We start from the raw sequence: 27303 nt of genomic DNA, 5'->3' as shown, positions 1-27303 counted from the left end.
GTCCCCACCCCGCAGCCCCTCTCTGCTTTATATCAGATGGCCGTGTTCCCTTTTGTTTCATGTTCTATTCTTTGATCTTCTCGGCAGCCTTCTTGTGTTTGTCTTATTTCAGGACAGATAAGTTTGGGTGTGTCCCCCTTACCCCGGGAGCACGCTCCTCTGTCCACAGCTAGGCTGTCATTTCCTTTTCATCAGAACTTGCTTCGTAGCATTTAAATTTCTGAGTCATCGCGTAGAAGCACACATTCCTCCATGCATTCCAAATATAAGCCAGAGGAATTTTATGCTGCCATTGGCTGTTGCTCTGGAGCGTTCAGAATCCAGGCCTTCCTGGTCCTCGCCCATATGCTGAGTCTTCCTTTGCTGGAGACTGACCTGGGCAGATGTCTGGGAGCAGGAGGTGAGCTGTCTGTGGGTATGCTGGACTCTACCTGGACCAGCGCTGCCTTTTCCTGGAGCCTCCAGTTGGCTGCTCACCCTTACCCTTGACTGTTCTGAGGACACTGCCCATATTCCTCTGTGTTGGCCTTGCCTGTCCCTCCTATCCCAGCCACCATGGCTCTGACCCATTTGATTTTTTTCATTAGCAGCTGCACTGCCCCCCTCCGCCCCGCCTACTCCCAGGTTTGTGCCCTGTCCTGGAGTTTGCATCCATGCTGTGGTCGTTCTCTTATTTACTAGCCTTCAAGAAATTGGTGGCCCTGAATCCCCAAGGGTATCAAGTTTCTTGCTGGGTACAGACTGGGTCTGGTGGCCTCAGTTTCCAGCTGACTCCAGGGAACCCATGGGACCAGAGGCTGACTTGGGTGCCAGTGGTGGAGATGCGTCCCTTTTTCTCTCCTGGTTGAATTAGCAGCCCTAGCGCCACCTCAAAGGGGAGGGGCCTGACCTGGAAAGAAGAAGGTGACAGGTTTGTCTGGTTGGCTACCTGCTAAAGTGGAGTTTTTTCCTTCTCTGGCCTCTTTGCACTTCCTGGAGCCCCGTGGTGGCATCCCAGCCGCCTGTGGGCGCTCTTCTCATGAACTGGGCTACCTCCTCCAGAGCACAGAACACCCTTCTTTCCCAGGCATTGTGCAGTAAGTTTTAACTAGTGGTTGTAATTTTTACTTTCATCATAATCATTTATTGAGTGCCTGAAACGTGCCAGACTTGAGTCAAGTAGCTAACATTAGCTGCTCTAACCACCACCTACCTCCCAAGTCTCGGTGGCCTCACACAGCAAAGGTTTATTTCTTATTCAGGTGAAGCTCAGCGTAAGGTTGTGTGTGGGGAACAGCTGGGAGCCGGGGCTCTGCTCCTGCTGCGCAGTCTGAGGGACCTAGTTTCCTTCCATCACGTGACTCTACCTTACCCTGGGGCCGTGGAATTACCCACCCATCCCCTGCTCGCAGCCGGGAATCCAGCAAAGAGCGTGGGAGGCTCCTGTGAGCCTTTGCACCATCTCCATCTGTGGTGCGGGGTGTCTGCACTCACCGCTTCCCTGCGCTGGGAGGGGCGGGGAGGGGCTGGAGGGGCTGATGGGTCGGGGAGCCTGGTGGGCAGGTGCAGTCTGCCACGCACCTCCATGGTGTCTTTTCTCTGTAGGTGTCGTTAGACCCTGGGTCCATGTTTAGGCTTGAGCTTGGTACCCAGGAGGATGTGGAGGAAGCAAGGACTTGAAGTCTAATGTTCACGAGACACAAGGTGCCCAGCCGGTCATCGCACTGCCACACGGGATGGGCGTCGCCCGAGGTAGTTAGGGATTCTCTGTGAGGCAGGGCTCTTGGCTGCAGGGATGGCTTCACACGGGAGGGATCCGCTGTCTCTCTCAGATTATAGCTAATCGTGATTTTCGGTGCCGGTGAGCAGTGTGACGCCACATCCACCAGAGACTCTGGCCACCTTGGGTTGCAGGGGTTTGAGAGAAATCGCTTCTCCTTTCCGACTCCTGAACTAGCCTCCTCCTCGGGGCTGCTCTGACTCACCCTGCGTTGGCCTGATTTTCCCCGGTGGAGAGCTGGGCGCCGTGAAGGTTGCCCTTGGCCCGTTTGCTGCTCACAGGGACAGCGATGGGGGCGGAGGGGTGGGGAGAGCAGCTGTATGGAGGCTTCCTGCTTGGGGTCAATGTTGATAGTTCAGCCTTTGCCTCTGTGTGACCTTGAGGAAGTCACCCTGTCTGGATTTCCGTGACCTCCTCTGCAGCTCCTTTTTAGGATGATTTTCAGGAGAACCTCAGTGTTCTGACAGATACACATGGAGCTGTCTGGTTAGTCCTCTCCCCTCAATTCCCAATCAGCAGAAGTAACAGAGTTGGAAGGGCCTGAGACTTCTCCCAGGCCTGAGACTCCTTGAGGAGGAGGGCAGGCCTTTCCCAAGACCAGTTCCTGGAGAAGCTTCGGATAGTCGTTGCTGACCCTCATGAATCCCATGCACTTATCCTAACATTCTCTTCATCGTGCCGATGCTCCCCTTGGCCGCATCTCCCTGTCCCTACAGGGTGGAGGGGACGTTATCGGGATGGAAGAGACACATGTCTTTCACAGAGTGAGAAGATGAGGTAGTTAGTTTTATGAGTCATTGCTGCTTTCTTGCCCCAAAGGAAAAAATTCCAGCCCCCTGCACAACTCTCACACACTGCTGTTGTCCTCTTTAAGTGCAATTTTTCTTGCTAATGAGCTCTGGTCTTCATTGGGGCTAGGAGGAAAGACAAGGACCTTGGGAATGTAAGAATCCTTGGTGAATTACCTTAAATTAAAGAGACTAATAAGGAAAGTTGAGTTCAGCTGTGCAAATTAGCTTTATGTTTTGGGTCTTGATGACTTAAATTGCAGATCCTAATTAGATGCCCCCATATAAGCATGAAGCGGCTTTTAAAGTGCTTTTGACCTAAAAGCTTCTCTGATCCGTGAATTCTAGCGAGTATGAAATTAGCCTGTGGGTGTTCCCCTTTAAGCACGTCTATCTGGAGTCTCAGGGTGCCTCGAAGGGGAAGAGGTGGGGGGTGTGGGGGGGACGCCCTGTAAGGGGAGGAAGGTTGGGGAACCTCCTTGAGGGGGACGTTGGGGTACCGATGTTCCCCTCTGTTGGGTGGCATGTCCCCACTGTCCTGTGTGAAGAGGACTGCAGCTCACTAGCAAGCTGAGCGGGACAGCCAGGCAGAGTGAGAATGCTGGGGACACAAGGGGAAAGGCCAAGAAGTCCTCCTGGAGCCCTTTCAGGCCCAGGGTGCCGCCTCTACCTCTGGCCAGCATGGGGTGCAACTTTCAGTGACACAAGAGGGTGATAGTCAGCTAAGAAAGAAAACGGTTCCCCATGGTCACGCCCCCAAACATGGCCATCACCTCAGAGTCATCTCCTGCTGGCTCTGTCCCCCTTTGTCCTGTCTTTTAGAACAGCATTAGCCGGAGCACAGGTAGAACATTTCATTAAAAACATATAGGATGCAGAACTGACGTAAACACTTTTTCATGCTGTGTTGTCTTTATTATACTCATTAAAAGAATTAAACTTTTTCTTGGGTATAAAGATCATTCACGTACAGCTTGGTGAGTTTTCCCACAGTAAATCCACTCATGGACTCAGTGCCCGCATTGGGAGACGGAGCACCCCAGAGCCCCGCAAGCCCCCTCCCGCCCCCCCAGTCAGCCCTGCCCCCAGAGGTGCCGCTGCCTTGACTTCTGACACCACGGACTCGTTTGGCCAGTGCTCGGACATCACAGAGATGGGATTGCCTAAAATTGCCTAGAATAAGGGGTCTGGCTTTCCCCCTTGACACTGTTCTAAGAGTCTCCTGTGTTGTTTTGTCCATTCTACTGTTGACAGACACTTGGGTTGTGTTTCCTGTTAGCAGTTCCGGTCTGAGCTATACAGCCGGTCACGGGGTGGGTACAGGTGCAGGGCGAGTAGGTCCTGCTGGTTTCCGAGTGTGGCTGTGCCATCTTACGCACCACTAGCAGTGTGTCGGGGCCCCAGTTAATTCCACAGCCCGTGCCAGCACTCGTGTCTGTCTGTCTTTCATTTTCGCTCTTCTAGTGGATGTGCAGAGGTATCTCATGGTTATAATTAGCGTTTTCCTGACAACTAATGAGGTTGAAGAACTTTTCATGTGTGTGTTGGCTTTGTTACGATCTTTTTAACAGCCGTATAATAGTGTCTCATAGACATCCCAGAGTGCACTTACCCGTAGCTAGGCATTTAGGTTGGTTGCAGTGTTTGTCATGACTGGACTACAGGCAAGAATTTGTTATTGTTTACAGATTTTGATAAATAATGTCAAACCGCTTTCTGAAATACTCCCACCTCTCTAAAATGTTACCAACAGTATGTATAGAGTTTCCCCTACGTCTGCCAGCAAAGCGTATTCTCGTTAGAAGAAGGAACAAACCTCTTTGAGAAGCCTGCTTAGGTGACCATAGGTGCATTTAGCATTGCTTTCATTAGTACGATTGAGTTTGGTCACTTTTCCAAAATATTTTCCACATGTATTCATCTTATGAACTCATACCTTTTGCTGCTTGCGTTTTTGGTGTTTTGGTGGCTGTTCATTTGTATAAGCATCACTGAAATACAGGGGTTAGAGCTGCAGGTGCTTTCCTAGTCTCCCCCGTTGTCCTGACATGTATGCCTTCTAATGTCAGCAAACGAGTGAGTCTTCCCCTTGGTGACTTCGGCTGGGACTCCCCAGTCAGGCTGCTGCCCTCCCTGCTCAGGGCCCCAATGGGAGGGGAGGAGCACAGCCGCAGGGGAAGCCTGGGTTGCCTGAGGGCACTGCGCGCTGGTCCTCCTGTCCCCTCAGTTTCAGATGGCTCTTGCGCTGGGCCCTGCCATCTGCCAGACAGCCCCCCAGTGGTGCGGGGACGGAGTCAGAGCCTGGACGTCCTGCTCCACGGAAGGCGGGGTGGCTGGCGTTTGTGAGCAGGAAGACTGGGGCTCAGACTCTTCCCTCCACATTTCCCTGAACCACATCGCAACTGCCTGGGCGGCTCTTTGGGGCAGGCCCCAGTTCCCCTGGGTCACCCTGGGAGGGGGACAGGAATGGGTACTTTCTGTCTCTCATTCTTTTGGGCTTTGTGCAAAGCCTTTGTTTTTGAGCCAAACGGCTAGATTGATGTGTGGAGCTCAGGGGAGCACGTGGTAGCTCTTGGCTTCCCAATGTTTCTAGGCACTGAAATGATTACATACACATTATAATAAGTATTCCTGAGAACTTCGTGTTTGACCAGTTTGTTTATAATTTTCTATTTTTAGATGATGGATCTGGATGTGCTTCTATGAAGAAATGCCACATGTCTCTACTGGTCCAAGAACAAACATGTCCAGTAAGTTGTTTGGTTGAATTAACTGAAGAGCAGGACCATAGGCCCTTCAGGTGCAAAGGTGTGGACACACTTTGAGAAGACAAGGGTGTCTGGATATATAGGGACCTTTGAGAGGGGTGTTTTAAACCAATCTTGTTGCTCACTCTAATAATCTAAACTTCTAAAGTTTGGTCCCCTTGAGAGCGAGCAGGAATTGTAGCGTATCGATTCGGAAAAACATGAAACTCACTCCTTGCTGCTTATTAATCCACTTAGAGCAACATGTGAGTTCCGAGCTGGGCTGGGGTGTCTGTCTGGCTCAGCCAGCGGTGGCCCTTTGCCCAGAGACCGCTGTATCCACACAGAGCACTATCCACAGTAGTGATGCGTGGGTTGTCACTTTTGGCGGGAGAGAGAGCCCAAGGCTGACACACGTGAAGTTCCTGTAGCTCTGGGAGGAAGAGGGCAAGGTCCCCGCCGCTCAGCCTTGCTGCCCTGGCCCGTGCGCGACAGCCTCTTCCTGCATCCTTGTCCTTCCAACAGAGATGGAAGTGAACTGATTTAAGACTTTAAAGATTCTCTGAGACTTGCTGATGGAAAAGCATAATAAAGCAAACAGGAAAATCTCAAGAGTCATAGTTTACGATTAAATTTAAGCCGCTGTTTAACGTGGCATGTCTCTGTTGAGAGCATGATTTCTCTATGGGATCCTGTGAGCGGGCCACGTTGGTGTGTGTGCGAGGGCAGAGGAAGAGGTGATTACACGGGGCCTAGATCATCAGGCTCTCCACCCAGCTGCCTCACCTGCCAGCGGACCCTGGCTTCGCTGCATCTTGCCCGTGGAGGTCACGTGCTCTCTCCATGGGAGCACAGTGTCTCTCTGTCACCATCCCTGTGTGTGTGTGTGTGTGTGTGTGTTTAACCAGTGTTTGTTCCTGTTTCTCAGAACTGCTGCCACTTTAGGGGACTAGGGCTTGGTGACGGTGCTTCCCGGGGAATCAGGCGTGGTCTGACCCAGGAACAGAAAGCACAGCATCACCAATGACACCATGACAGCAAGAGAGCACAGCCCTCGCCATGGCACCAGGGCCCGTGCAATGCAGCGGGCTTCCACCATCGACGTGGCAGCCGACATGCTTGGCCTCTCTCTGGCAGGTGAGCCTCACGGGGCCTGCCCTGGGCTCCTGGTGTGCGGGCCCCGCACCGTGGCAGCGCTGGGAGGGCCGGACCTGGCATTCCTCTAGTTGAACGAGAATAGGTGGAAGTCAGCCCTCTCCCTGGGAATTGCTCAATCTGCTGGAACCTGCCAGCCATCAGTTTTTCAGTTCGCGTGGGCACCTCCAGGGCTCATTTGCGAGTAGACAACATGGGAACGTCCCCAGTTCCTCTCTGGCCAGTGCCCTGGCCATAGCAAAAGCCCTTTGTGTCGTGGTTGTGCAGACCCAAGCGGGAGGGGTTTGATCTCGGGGTTGGAGACTTCTGAGGAATCGCTAAACAAAATGTCTAGAAAACGAAGAAATCAACTCATAGAACAACTTGGGAGGGGAGAGAAAGTAGAGTGCTGGGTTCCCCCACTTTTACTTGATGTAAGTTTAAAATGTACAGCTTGCTGGTTTGGTTTTACATACATTGTGAAATGATCCCCACCAGTGGGTTGGGTTTTTTGCATAAAATCTGAAAGCATGGAAAAGTTTATCAAGGGTGATTTTTCCTGTCATTTCTTTTTTGAATACAGGAAATATACAAGATCCAGATGAGCCCATTTTAGAATTCAGCTTAGGTAGGTGCCTTTTTCCATTTTTTTGTCTTAAACTAAATGTTGCTTAAAAAACAAAAACCCCACAACTGGCGTGAGTTTGTCTCAGAAATCTTGCTGCTGCCACCACTGCTGCTGAAGTGTTTCTGAGATGGTGACACCACCAGGCTGCTCTGCACATCCCGTGGGTGGGAGCAGACCCTGGGGGCTGCCTGCCTTCAGGACTCGTGTCTCAGCTCGTGCTCCACCCAGGCTGGCAGTGGGGAGCAGGGCAGGAGGTGAGCCCATCCAGAGCTGGGAAGACAGCCTCCCCTCCCGTCTCGTGCCCTTCTGGGAGGGGCAGGGAGTGGGGAGAAGACGGGGTTTCTGGCCAGCATTGTCAACCCCTGGCCGCAAGGTGCTGTAGGGGTGTGTTTAGCTTACTGTTGCTCGGCTCTCTACGCCATGAGCGGAGGTGATGGCACGTGGGTGCTCCCCTCTCCTGAGCATCACATGAGAGAACATCCTGACCACTGTCCTGGGCTGTGCCGGCTCCGGGCTCAGGAAGTGTGGCTTCTCTGTGGCTTACCTGCAGAAGCTCCTTCTCCAGGATTCGGCGCTCTCTGGTGTTCCTCTGCCCTCCCCTCTTCCTCTCATCCTAATTCTGCCAGGCAGGAGGGTCTCTCTCTGGAGAAAGTAAACCACACACTCTCACTCCCCACAAAAAGACAAAGAGCTGCTGGCCTTCTGGAATCAAAGCAGGCCAGCCAGGCACCCAAGTCACTGTCATGGGAGCTGCCTAGCCCACCCATGCACCTCAACCTTCAGACACCTCATTCTTAAAAATGAATGGGTATTTATTGGTTCTCACAAAGATCGGTGCATGCATGTTGACTGCAGCTTTATTCATAACAGCCAGCTCTGGAAACAACCACACGTCCATCAGCAGGAAAATTAACTATGTTACATGCACACAGTGGACAGCTGCTCAGCTGGAAAAAGGACTGACCACTGATACACACACACTCCATGTGTGCATTGCAAAGGCACTGTGCAAAGAGCCCGTATGTTGTGTGATTCCATTTATGTGAAACTCAGAAGGACCAGTCTGTAGTGAGATAAAACAGGCTGGTGGTTATCTAGGAGTGAGGGTGAGAACTGACTGGAAAGGGGTTCAGGGTACCCTTTGGGTGACAGAAGTGGTCTGTGTCTGGACAGTGGTGGTGGGTACATTTTACATATAAATTATACTTCAAAGTTGATTTAAAACAAAATGAAAGAGTAGATCACCAGACCTTTGTGGAAGGCCCACAACATGAAAAAAAAAAAAAAAAGAACTTGGAAGAAACAGAGACATTGAAGAAAGTAGAAGAAAATGTCAAAGAAATTACAGTGTGTGTCCTCAAGAGAAGATGGTATATCCATAAAACAAAAACAGGAAACTATAAAGAAAAAAATCAATTGAAGAACATGTACAATCTTAGGAATTTAAAATATAATATAGTATTTTATTTTTTTAAACTTTTTTTTTTACTGAGTTATACTCATTTTTAATACATAGTATTTTAAATTCAGTACAGGTTGGAAGATAATTGAGGAATTACCCCAGAAAGTAAAATTTTAAAAGCAAAATAGAAAGTGGGAGAGAAATAGAAAATTAGCAAATTCAGGAGGCCCAACATTTAGAAGAGAAAATAAGAAAGAACGTAATTGGGGTGGGGAATTAGCAAGAAGCAGTACAAGCAGTCTCTCAGAACTCAGAATGTGCTTCTAGGTTAAGAATGCCCAGCAAGTCCGGGCATAGTGGTTGAGAAGGGCCCGTAACGAGCTCAGCATGGTGAAATTTCAGAACACTCGGAATAAAATGAAGATCCTAAAAACTTCCAGAGAGGAAGAAACCAGCAGGTGCTTCCTAAGGGCCAGGGATGGAGCTGGCATGGAGGGACTCAGGGACACTGGAAGCTTGAAGACAGCGAGGCAGTGTCTTTAATCTGAGCGGAAAAATGTTTTCCGTCTGCATTTCTCTGCTCAACTGGATGATGTGTCAGTGTGACACTAGAAAGAGGTTTGTTTCACTATGCAGGGTCTCAGATAAGTTTAGTTCACCCCACATCCTTTTTCTGGATGTTAGTGGAGGCTGTGCTCCACCCTGAAGAGGGAATAAACTGAGAAGAAGAAAGATCGAGGAAACAGGGTGCAACACAGGAGAGAAGGAGAAGAAATCCCTAATGAATAATATTTGCTTGGCTTTAATAATGCAGAACACGGATTTAACAACAACAACAAAAAAGAGTGACTGAGTGTAGAGAGAGAAGGAGAGTTGGCATAACTAATTTAAAAATCTTCACTTCTGTAATGCGAATCAGGACTTCTCTGAATCTGGCAAAGCCGGAGCAGTGATATAGTCATGTTAATCAGACAGATGGAGAAAGAAACGGTTTTAAAAGGTGAGGGCGAATTTTATGTAAATGAATTTTACCACAGTTTTTTTTTTTTTAATATGTGAGGAGTAGGAGCCAGATGATTGGTCAAATATTTTATCTTAAAATAAAAATAAAAGTTTAAAATTAAGAAGTACTTATTTAAAAACCTGTAATACAGAAAGAAAATATTAGAAGAGAAAACCCATCAGAGAGAGCTAATCACAATTGGCATTTTGGTGTATTTCCTTCCACATGTTTTTTCACACCCACACCTTGCTGTACGGAGAATTTTAATGATTTTTGGTTGCGGAGGTGATGGAATTATTTACAAAAATGTCATCCTAGTGTTCTTAACATGATTTTTTCATGTAGCAAAAGATCACTGGCATCTTTTCATTTTAGCCAACGTTGCCTCATCGTGGATGCCTGAACAGAGTCTGTTGTGCGGCTTGGCCGTGTTTATTTTAACCAGTCTCCTACTGTGGGACACTTAGGTCTTTCTAATTTGCCATTATCACCACCAGTACAGTGAACATACTTATACACAGATCTTTCATATATTTTGCTCCTTATTTCCTTGGGGTAAACTCTTGGATATAGAATTGCTGAGTCAGATGGTATGTCTTACCTACCGTTTACCTCAATAGCATCGATTCAGCTGGGACTGCATATGATCTGGTTGGTGCAACAAGGCATACCTGTCAGAGATTAATGGTTTCTGTGGAAATATGCCAGGGGAGTGATGTAAGTGATAAACAGGAGACAGGACTGTGGGTCACTGAGAGAAAGCCTCCTGGAAGCTGTGGAACGTGAGCCAGGAGTTGAACCTCGGGTGATACTTATATAGGCTGGGTGGGGACGAGGCCAGGAGAGAACGCCATGTGTAGGAAGGTGTGTCCTGAAGGTGGCAGTTGGCCCATTAGCCCTTAAACTGATCTCAATCTTTCCTGCCTTTGGCCACCTGCTATGTCTCAGCCTATCTGCCATCACTTGTGCTTGAGAAACTCAAATGTCCTAACCTTGCATGATGTAAAGGCAGGCCAGGAGGAACTAGACCAGGGTCATGGAAGGGTGTAGCTTAAAGAAGGGAAAGCAAATGGAACAGTCAAATCTCTTGATTCCTGTTGAGACAGACATCATAAAAGAAATAGAAGAGAACTTTAAACATAATAAAACCTTGAAGCTTCTGGAAGAAAACAAAGAATAATTCACAACTGCAGCTTCAGGGTAGGCAAAGATTTCTTATCAGAAAGCACTGATTCTGTGCTTTAGTTTGCTGTTGCCGCCATGACAGATTACCACTGTGTAACACCTGAAACCAACCCAAACTTACCGTCTTACAGTTCCCTTGGGCCAAAACCCCAAAGGGCTCAGCTGGGTTTCTACCTAGAGGTTTGTAACACCAAAATCAAAGTATCAGCAAGGCGCTCTGGGGGCTCTAGGTGGGGGTCTGTTTCCTTGCTCATTCAGACTGTGGGCAGAATGAGTTTCTGGTTTTAGATCTGAGTTCCCCATTCCTCCCCCCAACCCCAGTATCTTTGCCTTTTAAAGTAAGATTTGTTTTCATCATTTCTGAGTGTAACATATTTCTTCTGAAAATAGAGTTCCTTGCTTGTTCTGAAACTTCTTAACTTTCACTTGGAGGTGAAGGGGAATGAGGCTGACTGCAATTCTGGGGTGACACTGTCAATGTTTCCTAGTCACGGCTGAGGTCCCCATTTCTTTGCTAGCTACCAGTTGTGCCCTGTTCTCAGCTTATAAAGGCCATGCACATTCCATGGCTTATGGACCCTTCCTCTATCTTCAGAGCCAGCAATGGCAGGTCAAGTGCCTTTCATGCTTAGAATCACTCCTGCCTCCTTTTTTTTAAAGTTATTGTTATTGTCACATCTATTTCACTCTTACACGTTCCTCTTCTACTTATAAGAACTCATGTGATTAGATTAAGCCCACCCAGATAAGGTGGGCTTTCCATGTCAAGACCTTAATCACATTTATAAAGTCCTTAATGTGACCTTAATCACATTTATAAAGTCCTTTTTGCCTGTATATACTCACAAATCCCAGGGGTTAGGACGTGGGTGCTTTTTCAGGCAGAGGGACATTTTTTCTGCCTGCCACTCCCTAAAATTAAAAATCTAAAATAAAAACATCAAAAAATCTTTAAGAAAGTGAATAAACTACAGACTGGGGAAAAAAATACAACACATACTTGACAAAGGACAGAGCCAGAATAAAATGCTTACAAGTCAACAGTAAAAAAAAAAAAAATTCAGTTTAAAAATGAGCAAAAGACTTCAGCAGACCCTTGACAAAAGAAGTTATAAAAATGAACAATAAACACATGGTGAGAAGATGCTAAACGTCATTAGCCATCACGGAAGTGCAAATTAAAACAACTGAAAAAAGACTGGCCCCACCAAATGGTGGTGGTATGCCGAGCAGCTGGAACTCATGTAAACTGCTGGTGAGATTGTAAAATGATACAACCACTTCAGAAAAACTAGTTTAGAAAACTGTTAGCTGCTTACAAAGCTAGGCGTATACTCTACTATAACCCAGAAATTCCACTCTTAGGTGCTTATGCAAAAGAAATGAAAACATGTTCAGAAAAAGACATGAATAAGAATGTTTATAGCACCTTTATTTATAATGGCTCAAAACTGGAAACAACCAGATGTCTGTTAACAGTAGAACTGGTAAGTAAATTTTGATACATTCTTACAAAGGAATATAATTCATCTTTTTTTGTAAGAATGAATTATCAGTATATAAATATGCAATATATATGACTCTTAAAACCATTCCATTAGAAATTCAAGAACAGGCAAGTGACAGAAATCAGAAAGTGGTTGCAGAGGTAGAGGAGTTGACTGGGATGTATGAGCGGGAACTTTGATGGAAGAAGTTATCTTGTTTTGATGATGGTTACATGGGTGTATATGATCGTCAAAACCCACTGAACTGAAAATCTAAGCTGTTTGTATTTTATTATACCCAATACGTAATGAAAGTCTATAAAGACGCATGAGAAGATAGGACAAAGGGGTTAATTTTCACAAGTAAATGAATTTGCAGAAGTAAAAACCAGTTTCTGAATTTTAAATCACTAGCAAGCATTTAAAAAAATCAATGTGAATGCTGAGAGCAGGAGTAAAGACTGCTAAAAACCCTCTCCTCCATGAAAGCAGTGAAGACATGGTCAAAGTCAACTGTTTCGGAGCCCTGGGAATTAACCACAGGCTCGCAGCACGTTGGAGCGTGTTACCTGCCCCTCCAGAAAGGCTGATTCTTTTTACTAGTGTTGAGCTTTGATTTACCGTGTATTTCGTCAGTTACAGATGGATATTTTTTCATCTTTTAATGTCTCTTTAATCAGAAAGTATCTTACAATCACTGGCATATTATGGACTAATGGCAGTGGACCTTTTTTTCCCCCCTCCCTAACGTATCTTACAACAGCATGTCAGATTCAATGAAATATGATCGTTTTTCCTGTGGGTCCCTTCTATGATAGGAGTATCTGAGTCTTATAATCTATTTCAAAATGCTTAGTACAGTACATTTTCTAACTGAAACAATTCTACAGGGTACCTTTTGTTCTAAAAAAAATGTCACATTTTTAGTAATCTTGCATTTGATATGAGTCTTCTAAGGAGAATAAATGAACACTGACTTCCTTTAAAGAAAAAAAAGCTTTGTTTATTTTGACATAGAATTTTAATTTGCTTCCAACATACATCACACAGAGACCCGGGGGTACCATAAGCTTACTCTGTGGCTGCTTAGCTCAATTGGTTAGAAGTTCGATTAGTTATTAATGTCCAACTTTATGGGTCAGGCACTTCCTGTGTCGTCCCCTCCATGGATCTAGAAATAGAAAGCCCCTTTCCCCACTGCCCTCCGTTGTCAGTGAAGGCCATGCTGGCCTGGGGGCCGGCTGGGGAGGCGGGGAGGAGTGAGAGGAGGTTGCTTCCAATGTAAAAAATTCCCTCCCTGTGACAACTGGCAATGCGATCGTCTCAGCCCTTCAAGTGTCACTTACTTTTTTTTGCCTTCTTTGGGTGTATTTGGAGCGGAGAACTAACTAGAGGCTGACTTTAGAGACTGACTTCTTTCCTTTTCTAATTCTATAGCTTGCAGTGAGCTGCATACCCCATCGCTAGATCGGAAACCAAATAGCTTTGTAGCAGTGAGTGTGACCACCCCGCCTCAGGCGTTCTGGACGAAGCACGCACAGACGGAGATCATCGAGGTGGGTGCTGGGGCCCCCGGCAGCTCGGCGGCGGGGTTTCTGGCCCCTGTGGGCCGGCTCTTCAGTGGCTGAGCACCTGTAGCTGCTGCTATATTCCTGTGAATTGTTGCTGTCTTCCCGGGGTTTTCAGTACATTAATATTTTTCATCACACTTACTCACCTGGGTGGCATTTATATTTGCCATTATCTATTGCAATTATCTATTTGCAATTATCTATTGACTAGCTGTTTTTGAACAATGATCCTCTAAGGTTGATTGCCGTTAAGAGGTAAGACCCAGTTCTTCCTTGTCACCTCCTGCTGGCTCCTGCTTTTGGAGAACTGCTCATTAATCATAGTTTGGAGAGTGTTAACTATTAACCCACCCCCCTACCAGACGTCCCTTTATTTTTATTAGTTTTTATTTTTATATCCTTTTGAGAGATGTATTGTGTATTTACTTTTTACATTCAGTGAAATGATATGCATTCACTCACCTTGGGGATTTTACACAATTTCTTTAGATAGTTGAGCACATTATGTAAATTGTGAAACTAAACTGTAGGAGTTGGCTGGTGTGAGGTCCTGCAGGATTTTGTTGGTGACACGAGCCCCTGTGTGAATTGCCCCCTCGCTAGCAATCTCAAACAAACAAACTGCATTTCCTCTTTCCCAGTTTCACATTTTGGAAGATAGACCCTTTTTTTGTTCTCTTGGAAATTTATTTCCAAGTTCAAGCCAACAATTTTGTTTTCTAAGCATTTGTCCAGCCCTGCCTACACATGGAGTGCAGTTCTGGGTGCTGTGGATGACACAGACCCCTGAGGCCCTGGCCCTGCCCTCAAGAAGTCTGCCATCCTGTGGCGGGGTGTGGTGGAGATGAATGTGGCTCCATCCAGGCACAGCAGAGTATGAAAAGTGTTAGAGCAGAGAGTCGAGGACGCACCCGGAGGACAGGGTCCCCTCCAGCTCTGGGGACTAGAGAAGGCTTCCTCTGGTGGGGCTTAGTGAAATTCTGACCTAATAGGGCTGGGGCGGGGCCCAAGATCCTGCATTTCTCACAAGCTCTTAGGTAATGCCCACGCTGCCAGTCCATGGGACCACATGTAGAAGAGCACGTGGAGTTCTGTGGGAGTTGTGCAAAGGCCTGTCGCTAGAACAGCATTATGTGGGTTTGGAGGGTGACTTGATCCTAGGTGGTGCAGGCATCAGGCACAAGAGCGCAGGGGAGGGGGCAGTGTATGGCAGCCAGTGCAGGCTCTTCCGCAGGGGAGTCACCTGACCAGGTGTGTTTCAGAGAGGTCCTGAGTGATGGGGGACCTGACTGGTGGCAGGAAGGAGTGGGAAGAAGGGGACAAGTGAGGGAGGCTGTGGAGGTGGAACTTGCAGGGGGAGTTCATCGCTGGGTGGCTGAGAACAGCAGAGAAGACGGCACTGAAGCAGATGCCCAGGTTTGTATCCTTTTTGGAAAGAGTGTCAAAGGGGGTCTGAACCAGTGGATGCCAGGAGAGGGTGGGTGGGGCTGTGGCCCCAGCAGGCCGCCCGGGAGGGGCTGTCCAGCAGGCTTTGAGACAGTGGATCCAGAGCTGCAGGTAGTGTCGGGAACCGTTAACTGGCTGGCTGAGATAGCGAACCACTGCCCGGGGAAGAGAATGTGATACGCTGGGGCTTTGGAGGGCAGGGCCCAGCTGCCAGGAAATAGCTACCTGTGATCTAGAAACTAGCAGCTGTCCTCAGAAGAGGATAGCCTTAAAAAAGTCAGACTTTAATTACTCCAAACCCAGGATTCTAGAAATAAGAAACGACTCTAGCCATTCATTTCCTCTTCCATCTGCCTTTCTACATCTTAAAGGAATAGCCCGCAGTAGTAGATCCAAATAAGTAACTCATCTAAGGCTGTGAGGCTAAGAATATGTGTGGACATTTCACTCATTTTACTTTTAGAAAATCCTTCCTACCAAATGAGAAATCCTTAGAACGAGCCCTTGAGCCCAGCTTGTGTGGTGCCTGTTTGTTGCATCTGGACCTGTACAACTGTCCTTTTCGGAAAGCAGTGTTTTGGGTTGTATGCACCCACTTAAGCCCCATTAGCCTTTGTTGTTGATCCAAGTTGGTGAGAATGTCAGTTCCTCCTCCTGAAAATGTTGGTATGTTTCATAACAACCAGTTACAAAAACAATGCGACTCTGTATTCTGATTCTCTTCCTTTCTTTTCTAGGGAACCAACGATCCTATATTTCTAAGCAGTATTGCCTTCTTCCAAGACTCGCTTGTCAATCAGATGACACAGATCAAACTCTCCGTGTATGATGTCAAAGACAGATCTCAGGGAACAGTTAAGTGCCACGTTGTGGTTGGTGGGATAGCCTTCCTTTGTTTTTAAGTTGCGTGATCGTTTTGGCCTGGCCTCCCTCCTGGCTCACCAACGAATGTCCAAATGTGCTCGTCCTTGGGAAGTTCTTCGGAGCCTCCCTGTTGGGCTCCGGAGATGAGGAGGTCAGACACGTGGAGGGAGCCAGCCAGCCGGGCACCCCAGCGCCTGGCAGTTGGAGCAGAGGCAGAGCACGCTGCACTAACGCTGTCTCTCCCCCTCCTCCTCAGATGTACTTACTGGGCTCTGGAACGTTCATTGTCAAAGATCTGCTCCAGGACAGGCGTCATAGGTTGTATTTAACGCTAAGGTTGGTGTTTAATTTTATTCCTGTGAAAGGATTGGGAATTATGAGGTCCAGGGCCAGATAGAGAAAGGCCCTACTTCCTGTACTGAGAGAGCATCCTGTCCCCACCGCCACCCTCCCAGAGGCCAGTCTCGGGTGGCAGGTGGTTGTCACTGAGGAGAGGAAAAACCCTCAGCCTGTCAGAAGACCTGTCACGAAATGGAAATGTGCAATTTTAGAGGAGGTACTCAGACCCAAAGGAAAACCTAGATACACATCTAATAATGCCAGCGCATTTGTCTGTTATCCATCCCCTCCCAAATAGGACGTAACCTTCCAGGGAGCAGGGATGTTTGATGGTTTTGCTTACCAAGCACCTAGAACAGTGCCTGATGTTTAATAAATATTTGTGGAAGGGAAGGGAGAAAAGAAGGGGACAACTCCTCTATGTTGGGGTCAAGATGTAAGCCTTTCCCAAATTCATTTTAGGGGCAGTTCCCACCCTGACATGGTGACATGGTGTTCTTTTTTTTCCCCCCAAAATGGTGTAAAAATTGTGAAAATAGTCCAAAATAGCATAGACAGTTTTGACAAGGAAGATGAATTCCCTGCTAGTAATGCGACATTTGGAAAGTGCAGGGAGGACAGCGTTGCAGGCACTGGGCAGAGGGAGCTCTGCACTGGTCCTCTGTGTGCACTGATCCTTGGTGCGTGTGGGAGCCTGAGTCAGTTCGAAGGGAGAGCCTCGGGGGAAACAGGACCGGTCATGTAGGGGAAGGGCCTTAGAGAAAAACACTCGATAAGTCATGTGCTGGAGCTGATTCTACTTGGATTAGAGGCAAATGTAAGAAATCATCGATTTTAAAAGGAGCTAGAGATGACCGTTGAACAGAGAGCCTAGGGGGAGCTTTTCCAGGCAGGAGAACAGTGAGAGTCACAGAGGAAATGGTCAGTGGCTGTGACCACATACAAATTTAGAATCTGGCTACGTCCACCTCTTAAATAGCAAGCCTGGGGCTTCTCTGAATGAATCAGGGATTCACTGGGGCTTCCCTGGGTGAATCAAATGGGCCCAGGCAGCCAGAAGCCACCCTGAGGGACCTTAGGGGCGAAGTTCACTGGGGCTAGAGTGGCATCAGCTGTATTGTGCCAGGATTCAGAGGCTTTGGGAAATCCTCAGCTTACTTGGAGTCCAGCCTTAGGCCCTGAGGCTAATCAAAGCTTGAGGGTGGGTAGGAAGGGGCAGAGAGGGGTCCAGTGCCAGAAGAAGATGCTCTCAGGTCCTGACTCTGAGATGTGTCTCTATCACTCTCTGGGTCAGGGTCAGCCCAGGGCTGATGGGCAGGCCCCTCTAGCCTCACCAGGCATGCCCTTCCTTCCACTCTCATCCCTTCTCTCTGCCCCCATGGTTTCCTCTTCTGCCTCCCCTGGAGCCTGTTGTGTGCAGTAAATGCTGTCTGACTGACCAGCTGGCCGGATCCTGGTGCCCCCAGGACCCTGAGCTTGGCGTTTAGCAGAAAATGAAACTCAATCACGGCATTTCTTACCGAAGCCTGTGGCTGGTTGCAGGTCTGCGGAGAGTGACCGCGTGGGTAACATCACCGTGATGGGCTGGCAGATGGAGGAGAAGTCCGACCAGCGGCCTCCCGTGACCCGGTCTCTGGACACCGTCAATGGGAGGGTGAGTGCGCCCCCTTCCTCCTGTCTGTTAGGTGGACTTGGCCTCTGAGTTCAGGCGAGAGTAAGGCAGGGCCTGCTGCTTGATGCAGCCCCTGCTGGACAGGCCAGCCCCCCTCCCAGGCACTTCTCCAGGTAGAGAGAAAGGGGTCCCCTGCCTCTGCTCCGGGCCAGATTGGTCCCTCCACGAAATGGGGGCTGCAGTTGGGAGGGGAGAGGTGGCCAGTGGGATGTGGAATGAGACCAAGGTCACCTCTGATAGCTTGTTACTGTCCTCCTGTCCCAGACACTCATGTGCCCCAGAGCCGCCTTCCCCACGTCTCACCTGCACCCCTGTCCTGCCTCCTGCGCCCCACTCCTCCCTGTCTCCCTCACTCTCTCTCTCTCACCCCCTTTCATGCACAGTCGCTCACACAGACACAGTCTCCAACAAGAGTTCTAATTTAAGAGCCCAAACACTGGTAAGTAGTCATTGTAGAATACGGAGATCTCTCATTTTACCCAAAATAAGCCGAGAACCTCAGCTGTGGAAGTACTTCTGGGATCATCTGCTCCCGCCCTTTCATTCTGCACGGCAAAATGCCAAAAGACATTGGAAGTGACTTGGTCAAAAGACACGCCGTGTCTAGAAGAGTGTGTGTGTGCGGAGTGCACTCAGCGTATGGGAGGTGGATTCCTTTGTCTGTGGCCAGGGCGCCGTGTTTGTCATGGTGGGTCCTAGTTGCAAGAGTTCTTTCATGATGCCGTGTGTATGATGTGCTCCGAGTCAGTTTTCTGTCCTTGTTCTTAGATGGTTCTGCCCGTTGATGAGAGTTTGACCGAGGCTTTGGGAATCCGATCCAAGTATGCTTCGTTGAGAAAAGACACTTTACTGAAATCGGGTAAACAGCTTCCTCCATTGGTACTCTTGCCACTCTTGTGAGTGTCCGCTTGGGCCCGTGGTCCCCCTCTCTCCCCACCTGCTCTGATTGCCAGGGCCACGTAGCCCGATTGTCACCTCTCTCCGCACAACAGCGTGCTGTTCTTTATGTCTGCATATCGGGAGCCAGGAATGCCCCGAGGGAGGCATTCTGTCTCCTTGGGTTCAGGGAATGACAGCCTCCCCGCGCACCCGGTCCTGGCACGTTAGAGCCAGTTACACATTCTGGGATCACAAGATTGCACGTTGTAGGGGAGGAGCGTTCCGACTCGGTCCGTTGACGGGTTTGGGTTTAAATGTTTTAATTCCCTTGAGACGAACAGTAAGAAGCCTTGGGGGTGACGGCCCTGTTGAGGGCCTGGGCGGAGGGCCCACGCAGCGGGTCTGCAGCCAGCTCACCGGCGGCCTGTCCCCCTCCCCCACCCAGTGTTCGGTGGCGCCATCTGCCGCATGTACCGGTTCCCAACCACCGAGGGCAACCACCTGCGGATCCTGGAGCAGATGGCGGAGAGCGTGCTCTCCCTGCACGTGCCCCGGCAGTTCGTGAAGCTCCTGCTGGAGGAGGACGCCGCCAGGTGAGGACGCCTGGAGGGACCGGCCACCCCTGACCCCTGTCACCTGCCTCTTCCTTTCTGGAAAGCTCTTAGATGTATGGGTGGAGCCCTGGCATCAGATGGGTCAGACTGCAGACCCAGCCTCCACCACTCGCCTGCTCCGCTGGGGCCGCAAAGCCTCATTTTGCTCATCTGGGTCCTGGGGTTCGCGAGCAAGGACGTCACAAGAGAGCACGCCTGACGCAGCAGTTGCATGCCTGGCGCTGAGTATGGGTCCCTTCCTGTCCCCTCCTTTCCTCCCATCCGGCCTTGAGATGGTTAGAAAGAGCTGGTCCCTCTCTGGCTCTGGCTGCCTGGGTCACGGTTTCCTGGGGTCCAGGCTCCAGAGGGCTGAGGAGGACCGTCAGGGCTCCCTGGTCCACAGCATATTTCACTGGTCCTGAGGCAGGAGGAGCCCGAGAGGCGGTGCAGGCACCGCAGAGTGTCTCTGCCTGCGTCAGGGTCATCTCTGCTCCTTGTCAGGAAGCGATGCTAATTATAAACAGCCCAGCAGGAGCAGGAGGGAGAGCAGTGCAGCCAGATCCCACTGCTTTTCGTTTCTTTTAATCTTAAATTCGAACTTAGAGAAAAATGGCAAGGATGATGCAAGGAGCTGCTTTATCTCCCTGTATATGCGTATTCTTGTAGTTAATTTTTTAAGATTCCCTTTCAGCTTTTCTGCACTTGTATCTATTTGTATAGTTACCAGCTGCTTTTCCACATATCTTCAGTTTTCACATTACAGTTTTTAGTGTTGCATAATTTCCCACTGTTCGGTGTACTGTAACTCGGAAGGGTTCATTCCTGGCTGTGGTCGGGAGGGTTTTGTTGTTTTCCCCACCAGCCACGTGGCCCGTGCTGTGCTCACTGCGGGGGCGGGGGTGCTGCTGATGAACGAGACAGACCGTGAGAGGCGGTCAGTAAAGGGACCTGGGGCCGCAGCAGGGCCCGGCCTTGTCAGCCCTGTGTGGGAGTTAAAGGAGGCAGTGAGGAGGAGGAGGGTGGTCCTGGCGGGCCCCTGAGAGATGGCGAAAGCTGAACCTGAAGCATAAGAGGGAGCCACGTGACACATGGGTTGCGACCTGGAGACAGAAGGGCCTGCAGTGGCGAGGCCGGCGGCCCGTGTGCGGACCCGAGGCCGCGGGGCTGCCCTGCTAGCTGTGCGTGGGGTCGTTGCTGCCCCACGGCCTCGCCTGCGCGGGGGTCTTTTACACTGATTTTGCTGATTTAAAAATAATAAAATGGCACAACGTTTGTAAAACCTCAGACAATTTAAGTAGATTTTTTAAAACTTTTATAAAATTAGCTTCCCCCACCCCTCAGAGTAAAACGTGCATAGTAAAAGCCAAAGAACACAAAAAGGCTTTTAACAAAAAACGTAAGTCTTGGGATGCTCAACTTTGTGATCCACTTCCCTATAGAAACAACCACTTTTAGCCATTCTACTGTTTTCGGCTGTATTTCTGAATATATGTAGAGGGTGCTCTCTTAATTCATCAGTTTTAGGGATTAACTGGTGACTTTCTATGATGAGAATTTCAGGGCTTTTATACTTTCCCCCCAGGTTCCTAAGTTCCCTAAAACGGTTATCCCCTTTTTAAAAAACCCATTTTGCATGTTCGTTGCTGTGATTATGTCGCTGTTCTTTCCTGTTGAGCTGAGAAGTTTGTATTTCAGTTCTTAAGCAGCTTTCATTTTTGTGGAGATAATGGATTTCTCTTCTTTTCTAGTCCTCTTCTCCCCGCAGCCCCTGTGCACTTTTAGATTTAGGCGGTTCATCACTTATCACGCAGTGAAGGAAGCAAAAGCCAATGTTGCCAGCTTTCTGGGGTCCTTGTCCCAGACCCCAAAGGGATGACAGTGGAACACAAGGGTCCGGGCAACCACAGCAGGAGTCTCAGGACCCCCATTGTTGAGCCACTGGCTGCAGACTTGCAGGACAGCGTTGTATTCTGCAGCGCAGTTCTGGGGAGGGCAGAAGGCCCCACACCTCCAGCACCTGGAGGCAGGGACAGTCCCTGTGGAGAGGGGAGAGGCCCAGGTAGCAGTTGCCCTCATCCTCTCGTGTTCCGGGAGGGTCAGACTCCGACCAGCTGCAGCTCAGGCCTTCGGCCCTGTGGCCTGGGGACATGTGCAGGGATGCCAGGGTGCCCTGGTGGAGCCACGCCCCTCCCCACTTGTCCGTCTATGGATACAGCCACTCTTGGAGCCACCTGTTGTCCTGCCCCATGGCTGGCCCTCTAGACTTGCAGGGTCATCTCTGGGCAGCAGTGACATGTCCACCTCCATTGGTTGTCCTGACTGGTCCGGACTCCTGTGCCCCTGCTGGGAGGGAGCCGGCACCACCGCCTCACGTGTGTGTCTTGCCTGCAGAGTGTGTGAACTGGAGGAGCTGGGGGAGCTGTCCCCCTGCTGGGAGAGCCTCCGGCGCCAAATTGTCACTCAGTACCAGACCATCATCCTCACCTACCAGGAGAACCTGACCGACCTCCATCAGTACAGAGGTGAGTGCCAGCGCTTTTCCCGCCGTGGCTCGCACACTCGTTTTCCCGGCTGCAAATCTGGAACCCAAGGTCCCACACATCTTCTTGCCAACAGACACTCTAATGGATTTTTAAAAATAGATTCTCATGTAGGTGTGAATTCTTTCAAATACAGAGTTTTCAAATCTTAATTAAGAAGACAGATCTGTGAATTGCATTGAAAATTCCTTCTATGGTGTCATCTACTGAAACAAATTTCAGGGAGACAGAGTCACAGGGTCATGTTACTATTTCTTTTTCTTGGTCTGATATTAGTGAAATGACCAAAAAGATGCAGACCATTCGCCTTGAGGCAAAGCAGGGCAAGATTTTGTAGATCTCCTAGTTTTAACAGTTTTGTGGTCCTTGTACTGAACATACGAATTGAGTGAGACTCTCCATTTTAAGGTTCAAAAGAGAGAGTGAACTAGAGACATCTTTTCTTCTTGAAAAATGCCAATTAATTAGATTTTCAGAACATTCTCAGGGTAGCGTATTCTTAACTCATTCCCTTTTAATTCAAAATGGAATGATTTTTTTTTACTTTTCTATTACTTCATTCTCTATCTTCAGATTCCTTCCTCCTTCCCCTCTTTATAATGGCATTTCATAGTTTAAGGAAAATCATAAGCCCTTAATGTGGTTTTTGACACAGAACATAGGAGCATGTCCATGAACTTGACTGAGAAGACACCAAATACAGGGAAGATGACAAGATGATGGTGCCCTGGGTTTGGTTTGAATCTGAAGGATTCTAAGAGTATTTCTAAGAGAAGTGGCAATGTTTGCCTCGAGGGAACTTAAGGACCTGCCCGTGCTGGATGCCTGTTACTGGGAGAGTCTGAAACCCGCACACCTTGAGTTTTCTGGAGCAGAACTTTTCAGCTGTCAGTGTGCATCTAAGTCCTCAGAGGATCTTAATTGGCAGATCTGGGTTTCTGATTTCTAACAGGCTCCCGGGATGCCAGTGCTGCTGGTCCATAGGCCATCCCATCAGTAGCTCAAGAACAGTCTCCAGTGACAAAGACAGACGGTGCATTTTGTACACTGGCAAAATAAATGTGCCTTTTTTCACCAGTTGGAGTGTTTATTTCTCCGATTGTCAGTAGAATGTATAATCCCTTTTTTAGGCATGTAGTTCTTCACTTAGTTAAGTATTCCGATTATAGAAATATGATTCTGCATATTTGTAACAAAACATGGTCCAAACTCCTGGGCCACCCAAGGGTGAATGAGGAAACACACAAAGTATGTGTCCCAGAGGGCCAGAATCGATGCTCTGTGGCTTTCACTCATCTCGGTAGACCTGGGGTGATAAGCAGACCGTCTCATCACTTTTCATAGTTGGGGTGTGTTGCTCTCATCAAACCACTGTCTTAGACCTTGGGTGACGGTGGTCTCTAAGAGGCGTCGGGACAGGCCTTCCTGGCACGGGCCCACTTGCTTTTCATAGCAGTGCTGACGTCGTGCTGCCCCAGCCCTGTCTCTGTGTCATGCCTCCCACCTGCGAGCTGAGTGATGGGAAGGCCCAGCGTCCTTCCTCCGCCCTCTGCAGGTGGCTGCACCTGGCTCCAGTCAGCACCTCAGCATCCAGGGCCTATCCCCTGTCCGGGAGCTGCTCTCCCTTCAGTGTTTCACCCGTCCCCTGTCTGGGAATGAAACGCGTTCATGGACAACTCAGAATTTCCCAGGCCGCCGCCGACATAACACCTGCTTACCTGCAGTGGCGTCCTCTACGTGCCCCTTGTCTGCTCGCCGTGCCTGTTGGGTATGGGGTGACCAGCCTTGTTCCTATTCTGTTTCTTAGGTCCCTCGTTTAAAGCAAGCAGTTTGAAAGCCGATAAAAAGTTAGAATTTGTTCCCACAAACTTGCACATACAAAGGATGAGAGTTCAAGACGATGGAGGAGCAGGTAACTTTTTCTGCCCCGTTTGCCGAATCACATTCCACTTCTTTCCCCTGTGTGCTTGGTCCCTGAGCTGCCCCACATCTGCCCCCACCTCCCCTGTGTGTTGTGCTGCTGGATCCTCAAAGAGGCACAGCACAAGGACCTGTGTGAGTCCTTCGTAAAGAGCTCAAACCCCTTCTGTTTGTCCTCCTTCCGGTTTCCCTTTATGCTTGTGTGGCAGAAAATTGCCCATCCCAAATTGTCCTGCTGAAGGAGAGAAGCAAACTGAGTGTAGCTGGTAGTGGCCCCGGCCCTGGGTGGCTCCACCCTGAGACATACAGAGCCCTTCTTTGCTCAGGTGCTGGTGCTGGGCTCCCAAGGCCGCAGACAGCCGGGCCGGGGAACTGAGGGAACATAGGCTGCTTGGAAATGGGCTGGCGGGGACCCCACAGTTGTGTATGTATCCCTGTAGCTGGCTTGTCCACAGGCCTGAGCCCAGAGTAACGGAGGAGAGCTTTCTGTCATTCAGATCAGAACTACGACATTGTTACCATCGGGGCACCAGCAGCACACTGCCAAGGTTTTAAGTCAGGAGGTCTCCGCAAAAAGCTGCACAAATTTGAAGAGACCAAGAAACAGTAAGTTCTTGGAGGGTGTTCATTGTCCTCGTACAGCTGTCTGATGCTTCCTAGGTTAAAAAAAAAATCAAAAAAACCCGCAAAAACATCCAGCATCTGATCTGCTTTTGTATGGCAGGGGGACCCTGTGCTGCTCTGTGCGTGCGACTGAGCTGGGTGGGTGGCAAGGTGCCTGATCCGTGGTCCTGTCCTTGCGAAATGACCAGCAGGTTGCGACCCCTCTCAGGAGTGGTTTCGTGGGGAACGTGGGGATGACTGGGCAGAAATGGAGCAGTTTGGAGGCGGTGAAACCAAGGCCCTGGAGTATCAGGAGGACCCACAGAGCAATCGTATGGAGCCTTGGGTCAGAGCCTGGCTCTGTGTCTCTGGGGCGGGAGTCAGGACAGAACTTGAGAAAGTTCACCTTGGACAGCGCGGTCTTGGGGAGAAAGGCAGGGGCGGCGGTCTGTGGGCTGAGCGGTGAGCAGGTCTGGGGAGAGAGCACACTGGGAAGTTGGGGTTAGAGCTGTGCACTGGTTCGGAGCCTAGGAGTCCTGAGACAGGAGAGGGCAGAAAGGGCCGTGGGAGGGGGAGTTTGAGCCTCAGCCTGGGTAGGTTCTCTGGGAGGCCCCTGGCAGCCTCCTTGACCTTGAGTCATCCCCACCAAGGGGTCCTCCCTGTGCAGACAGACCAGGCCGTCAGGCCTCCAGGGATTCCCCGACTCGGTGCTCCTCTGGGAATTAGGACAAAAGCTAGCTTCTTGTGCCCACCACAGCTCTGCACAGCCAGCCGGGGGTCGTGTCTGTCGCTGCATCGCATGTGGCCATGTGGAGGTGTGAGTGTGCGATTTGAGGCTGGCGTGGGGGCCCCGGAGGGGAAAGTAAGTCAAGTGGGGCTCCCTGGCTGTTCTGTCCAAGGAAGGTTGAAGTGTTGATAGCTAATTACTCTGCGTGTTAACTTAAGAACTTTTTCTTCCCCAAATGCTTCTGTAGTACTTTCCTAACGTGTAATGTGCATTTTTATTTATTTCCCACCAACGTTATAAAACCGCCTGCAGGAATGGTTTGCACCCTGTGAACTTGCCCTTCATTGCAGACGTAACTTGCCCTGGGTGGGCCGTCTCCCCAGGCCTCGAGCGCACGCGCGCGCGCACAGATGTTGCTCTGACACGTGAGCACATTGGGCTCCTAAGTTTAATCGTCCCTGTAGTCAGGCCCTTGACAAGTCATTCAAGAATTTTGACAGAAGATAACTTGTTTTTTAGATTTTTTGTTTTGCATTTGGTGTTTGCTAACAGACTGCTAATACTTCATTTTGGTCTTTTCTTTAGCAGTTTTGAGGAGTGTTGGTGAGTTTTCTGTCTGTGGAGAGAGTGTGTGTTTGGGTCTTGCTCTCATGCAGAGAAAGCCTATGCTTTCCCTCCTCCGGGAGGCGCTTCACCCTCTGTGCCGCCCTGGGCTCCCGGTTACAGCCTCGTAGACAGAGTTGTCCCTTCCATCTGCAATGTTCTTTGGCAATGAATAGCCCATCTCCAGTCTGTTGTTTAAAACCTTTAAAATCTGACAGCAGCTCAGGGGTGCGCTTACTCTGAGGAGACCGAGTCTGTTTCTGCAGGATGAGGAGGTGCCCAGGCCGGGCACGTCCCCCACCTGGGTGCTGGGATTTCGCATCAGCCCAGCAGTGCGTTTGGGAGTCCCTTTCCAGCTTCTTCTACAAGAATCTAGGACTCTTCAGTTTTCACTTTCACCCTCTTATAAGAATGAAGCTAGCTTATGTTTTTATGATATTTATTAGCTAATAGAGATTTTAAAAATAGTGTTAGTTGGGTCAGTTTTACCCCTGGAGGGCAAACCAAGAATTAAAATGAGTTTTCCCAGCAAAGAATTAGACGGCAGCCAGAAACCACCATGTCTGCTGCCTGGGGTCCCCAGTGCTGCTCCAGGCCTCCCCAGTCACACCCAGAGTGCTTGCTCTGGTGCTCCTGGAGACATCTGCAGCCCTTAGGAGCGGGGCCAGCTCAGGGGCTGTGGCTGGGTGGGTCCTGCTGGAGACGCCCCGTCTCTGCTGGGAACATCTGACCGCAGGAAGTCCTGAGGAACACCTGTCCCCCACAGCCGAGGCCTCTCTCAGTTTTAGACCTGTGTGGGTGAGCTCACACGCTCGTGTGTTCATCCCTAACCAGCAGCTCTTTGAAATGTATTCCTCCTCACTCATGCCATGTTCTTCCTGTGCGTATGTCCCTGGACTGCTACTAGAGCATGAGCCATGAGAACGCATGGTGAGTAAGGGGTGATGCCTTCTCTCCGGCTTCGGGAGGGGGTGTGTGTGCTGAAATGTACACAGCCGCCGACACACACACACACACACCCCCACCCACCCACACCCACACCCACACCCCTACATGCAGCACACATTACGTGTATTAGGGCCTGGGAAGAATAGGTTTGAAAAATTCGATTTTGAGATTGTATTCTTAAGACTGAATTGTCTTCAATAGCGGCTATTCATTTGGAAGAGCGATTGCAGATTGGAAAGCCGTGTGTGCACCTTGTCTGTGGAATGACTCTGGTCGGACCACGCTGGCTTGACCGCGATCTGCTGCATGGGCTTCTGGCAGCTCCATCGTTTTTTGTTGTGGTGTGTGGGCTCGGGGTGTTGTTTCCCTCTGGGATGCTTCGATTTTCATTTTTGCATGTTTACCCCATAGTCCGTCAAGGGAAAGGGCAGGGCAGTTTTTTCATGACCACCTTTGGGTGACTCT

At 49.5% G+C, this 27303-nt stretch overlaps 1 protein-coding gene across 8 annotated transcripts in view; it reads left to right on the top strand.

Annotated features, from left to right (window-relative positions):
* Positions 1-27303, top strand: part of INPP4A (inositol polyphosphate-4-phosphatase type I A) — a 114959-nt gene that overhangs the window by 56019 nt on the left and 31637 nt on the right. For all 8 annotated transcript variants that reach the window (XM_072951364.1, XM_072951363.1, XM_072951359.1 and 5 more), the window contains exons 2-13: positions 5227-5297; positions 6223-6431; positions 7012-7056; positions 13571-13689; positions 15888-16004; positions 16271-16350; positions 17896-18007; positions 18794-18884; positions 19350-19497; positions 21889-22019; positions 23845-23949; positions 24455-24563. In XM_072951364.1, coding sequence (XP_072807465.1) covers positions 6326-6431; positions 7012-7056; positions 13571-13689; positions 15888-16004; positions 16271-16350; positions 17896-18007; positions 18794-18884; positions 19350-19497; positions 21889-22019; positions 23845-23949; positions 24455-24563 — 1163 coding nt within the window. In that variant the 5' untranslated portion in view covers positions 5227-5297; positions 6223-6325. The remainder of the gene's footprint in view (positions 1-5226; positions 5298-6222; positions 6432-7011; positions 7057-13570; positions 13690-15887; positions 16005-16270; positions 16351-17895; positions 18008-18793; positions 18885-19349; positions 19498-21888; positions 22020-23844; positions 23950-24454; positions 24564-27303) is intronic.

This window comes from Vicugna pacos, chromosome 28, assembly GCF_048564905.1.
Source record: "Vicugna pacos chromosome 28, VicPac4, whole genome shotgun sequence".
NCBI classification, from domain to species: Eukaryota; Metazoa; Chordata; class Mammalia; order Artiodactyla; family Camelidae; genus Vicugna; species Vicugna pacos.
Note: the sequence above shows the minus strand (reverse complement) of the source record. Positions and strands in the feature narration are given on the sequence as shown.